The 7,949-nt window shown below is 36.2% G+C and overlaps 1 protein-coding gene across 1 annotated transcript; it reads right to left on the bottom strand.

The window, feature by feature from the left end:
- Positions 1 to 656: 656 nt before the first annotated feature.
- On the bottom strand, positions 657 to 1,862 carry LOC129743308 (uncharacterized). The gene has a single exon (XM_055735294.1). The coding sequence runs from the start codon at positions 1,860 to 1,862 to the stop codon at positions 657 to 659; it is 1,206 nt and encodes a 401-aa protein (XP_055591269.1).
- Between the last annotated feature and the right edge of the window lie 6,087 nt (positions 1,863 to 7,949).

Here is a 7,949-nt window from a genome sequence, read left to right as displayed (position 1 = left end):
AGTAATTTGAAATGTCTTCAAATTCCTGAATGGTTGTACTTAAACTAAACTTAAAAGAACAAAAAGGCTACTTTTACTCATAAATCAAAGTTACTCGAAATCATCGAGAAAGTAGTCCATTGCTTTAAAACCTTTATTTCCAGTTTTTTTTTTTCAAAAATATTGCACAAATTTATTATATGAATTTTTAACCTATTTTCAAATGTTAACTAAAATCTCAGAAATGTGATCTGGTAGAATGAAATTGAATGTATATTATAATTCATCACGCCCAAACCAGTCAAAACCAATTTTCAATTTTTTGCATTGCGTAAAATGTAAATTTTGTTCCCTTGTGCTATTCAAAATTGATTTTATCTTAAAAATTTATTTAAAAAATCGGAAATGATGTATCCATCAAGAAAAAACAATTTTTTTTAAACTTTATTTATACCTCCTCTATTGCAAGTTTCTCACTAATCAAAACGAAGGGATAAAATTTCCTTTTTTTTATTCCAGACTAAATAAAGTTTTATATATTGGATAAGAGCTTGAAATTCAAAAGCGAATCAATGAAAGGAAAGTCCCAAAAGCGCAGACACCAGAATCACAAATCATAATTTTTTTTTTTTTTTTTTTTTTTTTTTTTTTTTCAAATATCGTTTATTAAGGCCTAATTACTTTTTAATGAAAGTTTTCACTGGCCGAGGGTCATTTGTCTTAATATTAGGGGAAGGTTGGAAGGGGTTAGGAGAGGGAGAAGGGAGTTGAGGGGGTTTGGGGGTAATCGATTTGATCTGTTCCATTTGGCTGGGGGATCCATTTGCTTTCTCGCAACGTACTTCTTCGGCCTCGTCCGATGATTGCGTTGGAGAGGGTTGAGGGGTTATCCGTTTCCGGGGGGGAGATGCTGGTTTGAGATGTGTAGTGATTTGATTTGTTCGCTTCTGTTGGGTAGTCTGCTGCTGTCGTTGAATTGCTTCCTTCTGTTGAATCTGGGCTGGTGGTTGAGGTGTGCTATTGTTCGTTGTTTTCGGTTGTTGCTGGTCTGCCGTTCTTACAATGCTGGCGAATGTGGTTGGTGTGCTGTTCTTTTGCTGGATCATTTTTCTTGCGGCTGCTATTGGAATATTCTGTTCGGTGGTAATTTTCAAGGCGGCTGTTTCGGCTAACCAAGTCGGGCACGATCTATTTATTGGCGAATGACCTTCAGTTTTGCAGTTCCCACAGTACGGATGATTTTTACAATTCTGGCTGTCATGCTCATTCGAGTTGCATTTGCTGCACGAGAGGGGGCTGGTGCATTTTTGTTTTGTATGTCCGTACTGAAGGCAATTCCTACATAACAGGGGCAACGGGTAGTAGAGTCGGGTTCGCACTCGGAGGAATCCAAAATGGATAAACTCCGGTATGACCGTGCTACTGATCGTTAATATCAGCGTAGGTGTACCGACAACTCCAGCGGGAGTTTTTTTTGTGATTCTCCGCACTTCAATCACTTTTTGGTGCGACAATTCAGCGAGCAACTCTTTTTCATCCATTGATTGGGCTTCTTGACAAGTGACAACACATTTTCGTTTGTTAAGACTGGGATGGCGTGCGATCACAATTGGCGTGCCATCGGTCAGACATGTCAACTTAGCAAGTTCTCGAATCTGATCTTTACTTCGGGTTTTGATCACGTACCAGCCTTGTTTTTTTTCGAAAAACCCTTCGATTTTCCCAACTTTCTCTACTGACCTGCCTATAATGAAGGGATTCTGCGGAAGTTTGTGTCCATCAGCTGCTTTCAGAATCACGTAATAGAGACGACCATGCAGGTTTTGTGGGTCCATCCATTCTGGTATCGTCCTATCTGGGGGTTCACCCGGCGACGGACTCATCGCACCGCTATCACTTTACACTGTTCAAACTCGGAAACAATTAGCCTTTGTCTTGCGAGGACCGACGAAAAAAGCGACCGGTCTCGCTCGAGGCTGAAGAATAACTGAAAATCATAATTTTAATTCAGAATAAAATTTAAATTAAGAAATCAAATTCTTCGAGCAAAACTGGAAATGAAAAATAAACTTCAGAGTTGATAAAAACAGCACGATATTTCAGGTTCATTATTCAGAAAATTATATCAGAAAAATACTAAAAGATCAAAGTTTTAAAATGAGTTTAAAATTCATAGCAATGCTTAAAAAACTCGATCCCAAATATTTGCATTTTTGAACGTAAATTCGCAAATAAGAATCATTAGGATTTCGATGTGTCAACCTATCACTTATCATAATGTGAAGAAGCTCAGGAAATACAGATTATTCAAAGATATCTCAAAATGTTTTTCATTTCAACAACAAGTGTATAATGTACTTTCATTTAATACATTTATAACAAGGGATTCCTATATGAGCTCATAAATCGATAACTGTGTGACTCCTTGGTATACAAAACACGAAAATCAGCTTTTGAAGTTTTTTTCAAAGGATATCGAAATAAGTTTATATATAAAATGGGTTAAAAATTATTTGATTTCTTCTCTATTTTTTAAAATTTGTCAAAATTCCTCTGATTAAGTTCAACGAGATAAAATTGAAGAAGGAGGGTCAGTGTGTAGGACTCCCCTCCCCCGTCACGATATGCCTGGTTTTGACTTATGTATGCTGAATTTGAGGTTTCAATTAATTTTTTTTAAAGGCCATTTACCTACTGTCAAATAATGGCAATCCACTGGGCAAACTTTTAAGAAGTTTAAAGCTAGATTGGTGAGTTTTAACAAATGTCTAACAAACGTCCAAAACTCAAAGAATGCAATAGATGGAAAAAAAAGAAAGAATAAGATTGTTGTCATGTTTGATTTCAACATAATTTTTTCTTCCATCAAATTGTTTAAATTTGAATACAGAACTCATAAACTAGATTCCAACAAAATATTTTTGACAGTTAGCTACAAAGGGCTTAGCTACAAAGTTTTCCATTTGGATTTTTTTCCATACTCCGCCTACAAAATTTACTTTTGGCATGCAAGCCAGTAATGAAAAACCACCGGTAAAAGGTTGTGGAACGTGTCTGGAAAAATGAAATTCCCAACCCGGCCCGGGTGAGGAGGAAAAAATTCATCAATCAAAGTTGATGTGCAAGAAAACCCAATGGAATGTTCCTCTATTTTTTTTTCGAGGACGCTCGCAAATAACTCCGGCTCCCCCGAAGGACGTGTGGACGTGTTGTCATGGCCGGGAATCATTTTTTTTTTTGCTTCCCTCAATTCCCTGAATGGGTCGCCGTCGCGCGAATGGCTTGAAGAAACGTCCTGGTCCTGATCCTGGTCCTGTGGTCCTGAAAGAACAAGGCAAGCAGGTGGCAGTGAGTTGGGCATTGGGCACGTTCATACAGCCGTCATCGTCGTTTCTAACGACTACTGATTAAAATGTTCCAGGAGCACGAACTGACCATTATACACATGGCTTGCAATGAGTTTACTCAGCTGGACTCAAATTGTGAAGAATGGAGCGGCCAGGCAGCAGGACCTCGCTAGCTCGCTCGCATGGCCCAGGAAGGATACACGTGGATGTGTGTATGTGTTCTTCGTGTATGCATCATCATGCAAGCTCGCATGAAGTGAACTGGCAAGGACCTGTGCAGACCGGACATACAAAGGATTACTACTTCGCCCTGCCTTCCTAGCTCGTGTCCTCCCGTTGAAGTTTTTCCCTTTCCTGTTTCTACGGCTTCAGCGCGAATCACCTTCAATTCAAAATGCGCCAGCACCTTTACGTAATCAACTGGTTGGTTAGCAACAGCTCGTACAAAAACTCCAAATCGAGGCAGTAAAACCGAACACCATTAGGCTAAAACCAGGGTAGAAAAAGTGTCCTTCTCTTGTTTCGCATGAAAATAAAAAAAAAAGGGGCTTCCTCGTTTCAGGAAAATTTCCTCCATTATGAATCGGTGACGCTCGGAATAGGTTTTCTTTTGCTTGAATGTTGTTTTTCCGAGTGGTGACAAAAAAAAAAAAACAAAAAACCCTAGGACGTGAAAAACAAAATTGCTGAAGCACCTTATTCTGATGGCGATGCTAAACTGTAAGACTATAAACCCATGTAACCGCACAGAGCTTGATGGTGTGCTTCCGCCGCACATGAATGTATTATAAAGCCACCTCCACCCCCACCTTTTAACTGCAACTAAACTCGAACCACCTCGTGTGTTGACCTCTCCGGACAGAGCATTGCATAACTTATAAGCCATCGCCCGGTACCAACATGTTAATAATAGGTAAAATACACTAAATTCCGAACCTCAGCCGAGTTATCCACAGAATATGGGTGGATTATTTTCTGCTTCACCATTCATTTTGATTCCGATTCAAAGCGCGTTTCACAAAACGCTCGAGCGAAATGGTTTCGCTATTGAAATAAAAGGAAAACGATTCGTTTATTTCTGGTTTTCAAATTCATTGTGGATTTAATCAATTCATTATATTGTGCATGAACTACTAGAAATTTTACAGATCAATTATACAGGGACACCTTTTTTTTTTTTTTGTTAATGATCCTCGACTCCTTTACCAATACCTTCGTAGAAAGATTAAATAGTCGTTTTTCCATTACAGGCCCGTCCAAGGGAGGGAGAGGGGGGGGGGGGGGGGGGTGGCGTCACAATAAATAAGAAAATACGAAAAGCCATTTTCAAACTCATGACCAAGGTTGCCGAAAAAAATTCTGTGTTTTTGACCAAAACAATCTCGAATTCTGTAATTTGAACCTAAAATTCTGCGACTATTTTCTGTGACGCTATTCCTATGAAGTTCATAGGGAAATCATATGAAACATCAACAAATTGGAACTTACTTATAGTTTTGATTGAAAAAAAAAACAATTTACATTACCGTCCCAAGCAACCAAAAGTTTCGTCAAAAAGGTCGAACACAGCTTAATCAGCATAATTAATGTGCTGAAGTTCCTTTTATGCAGCCCAAAATTTAAGTTCAAATTGAAACTTTGAAGTTCCATTACAGATTTGAACGGCCTTCTATTCAGCCCACAAGTACATGTTTAATCAGCAAAAACAAAAAATAATTCTCCTCTACTCTCTTATTTTGGTCATCACCAGCCTATATGTGGTGTTGCCGGTTTCTCGGCATCCGTCTTCATTCCACCCAGCCCCTCCCTCAATAGATCATACTTAATTGCTTTGTTTTTAATTTTGTTTGATACATGCTGGCACGCACGCCAGTTCTGCTGCACAATTATTTGATTTGCTTACTCAAGCAATCAAACAACCTAATGGAAAAAATTAGTCCTGGTACCAGATTTGAACCCCATCCTCCGAGATGATAGCCGAACATGCTGCCACGAAGCCACGCCTAGATGTTGCCTTACCAGCAGGTAAAATTCGAAGTGGTTATAAGCTTCCTAGAATACCCGTAAGAGCAACCAGCGGCCAACAGCAAAGACGCATGTTGATTATTGCTAAGAAACATTACGAAAAATTATACAAATTCTTGATTTTATCTTAATTTTTAATCAATGAATTGCTTCAACTGACTTTCAATGTGTGATAAATTCGTGGTAAGTGAATACAGTTGGACGAAATTTTATAAAGTCAAAGTATTTACTCTTTTCAAAAACAATCATTAGCTTTAAGTTCTTCTGAATTGAAGGTTCAAAATAAATTATTCATTCCAACAATTTCCAGGCTTCAAAAATGATTTATTTATTATATGCCCTTCTGTGATGTTCGCTAACATTTTATGTTCATGAAATGGCGGACATGTCTCAAAAATGGCTATTTGAGGAACTTTCTGGAGCTTCGAGTCCATTGAAGGCTATTTGAGATCCAATTTGTAACTTTTATTCGGAATGATGCGATTGACATGTCACAGAAAAGGCTATTTGAGGAACTTCTTAGAAGTTCACAGAAGGCTTTTTGAGACCTTATTTGTAACTTTTATACTGTGTGGATGTGATTAACATGTCATGAAATAGGGTAATTGAGAAACTTCTTGGAACTTGAAGTTCACAGAAGGATATTTGAGAAATAATTTGTAACTTTTGTACTGTATGGATGCGATTGACATGTCACAAAAAAGCTATTTAAGGAACTTGTTGGAACTTCAAGTCCATAGAAGGCTATTTGAGGAACCTTTTAATTTTCATGCTCACATTCGAGAAAATTTGGTAAAATTCGCTTTGAAACCTTTGAAACCGAAATACGAACTTTGGAGAAACGAGTTTAAGTAGATATGAGACTTTTGGTTGCTTGGGGTGTTTTCATATTTTCATGATTTAGAGTCGGTAATAAAAAGTTGAAAGTGACATAAAAATGCCCAATTTTTGTAAATTTGTAAAAAAAATTAGAAAATCTGTGAATTTTGAGACAATTTCAAAAATTCTGTAATCTGTTACATAGATTTCGTGATGAAATTTTCTAGAAATTCTGTGATAAAACAGATTTTTCTGTGATTCCAGCAACCTTGCTCATGACCATCACACAAACTCGAAAAAATAATTAATTTTACTGATAAGATTCAAACAAATAAATCAGAATCGAAGTTTCAAATCTTTAAAATATCTGGCAAGTTATTAATATATTATTATAAATGCTGAATCTTATTCTGAACTAGATATTTTAAGATAATATTTTTGAAACTCCAGAAAAGTGCTGCGAATTAAATTTGGAATAAAACCAGAAATTGAAGCTTTGTGAATAAGAATCAGTGCACAGAAAAAGAAAACATCAATTATATCAAATGGTTTAAAAATAAATATAATAAAAATTCTTAAAAAAAAAATCCGATTAGATCACAATTTTACCATGAATCAAAATTGTTTAATAAAATGATATTTATTTCCAATTATTAATCAGATTAAATAACATTTCTTTCTTCATTTTCAATTGAAGGGTTGTTGGGAAAATTCCTTTTTAATATCTTGAATTTGAAATAAAATTCAATCCCAATTTGAAATGTGAATTATCGATAATAGAAAAAAAATTTGAACTTAAGCGAACTAAATCAAAACTAAGTAGCAGATGATTATTCAATTAAATCTAATATATAAAGATGAGTTGGACTATATATGTTTGTTTGTTTGTATGCACCTTATACAAATCCACACCGCTTAACCGATCAGCTTGAAATTTGGTACAGAGATGTAGTTGGACCAGGGTAAAGTTTTAGTAATAGTTTTGAGCCCCTCCCATCTAAGAAAAGCGACCCTCCCATACAACTTTCTTTTTTTCTCCCACGAACCAAAAGTCATGGCACCATTTTGTCGACCGATTTTCGTTTCCTTTGGCGGGGTTGCTTTCACCACACCCATGGGCTGGGCGTTAGAAACGACCATCCAGAGTTCACGTGTACTGGATAGCAAACCAAAGCTTGCTGAGCATTCAAAATTTGAAAGGGAAAATTTTGGCGGTTTTTTTTTCGTTCTACTGTTCAAAGCACGTGATACCGGTATGAGGCATTTGATTGCAATAATGAGCCTTCATTTAGGATAAAAAAAACTACTCGCCTTTTAGAAATATATTGAGAAGAACAGTGAATCTACTAGAATATGCAGAGTGTAAAGTATGGATACAGTAATTCATGTTTATTATGAATTGACTTCTTCAGTTGAATAACTATTTGGACTGAAAACTTATGTTCCAGCTTTTAGGAACCATCCATTTTCATATTTTTAGAACTCCTCATAGGGAAACAATTAATAAAACTAAGGTTTACAATGGGAATTAGACAATAAAAAGTTCATTTTATGCAAAAAATTTAAACCAAATCGAACGCACGAGACTTTAAGTAATTTAATCTAAAGTTTTCAGTTTTGTACAATTCAATTTTATTTGTAAATTTTTAAATTTTAAGTTATTATTGATCATCGTCGATGTGTTCAATTCTAACATCCAATTATAAGAAAGCTTAAAAAGCACATTGAAAACATGCAGAGGTTTCAGCGGAAATCTATTTAGAAATTTCTGAGCACAAA

Source organism: Uranotaenia lowii, chromosome 2, assembly GCF_029784155.1.
Source record: "Uranotaenia lowii strain MFRU-FL chromosome 2, ASM2978415v1, whole genome shotgun sequence".
Taxonomy (NCBI): Eukaryota; Metazoa; Arthropoda; class Insecta; order Diptera; family Culicidae; genus Uranotaenia; species Uranotaenia lowii.
This window is presented reverse-complemented; position numbering and strand designations above follow the sequence as displayed.

What these genes read in the sequence shown, in the direction of transcription:
- LOC129743308 (XM_055735294.1), bottom strand. Translation starts at nt 1,862, where the DNA reads ATGAGTCCGTCGCCGGGTGAACCCCCAGATAGGACGATACCAGAATGG.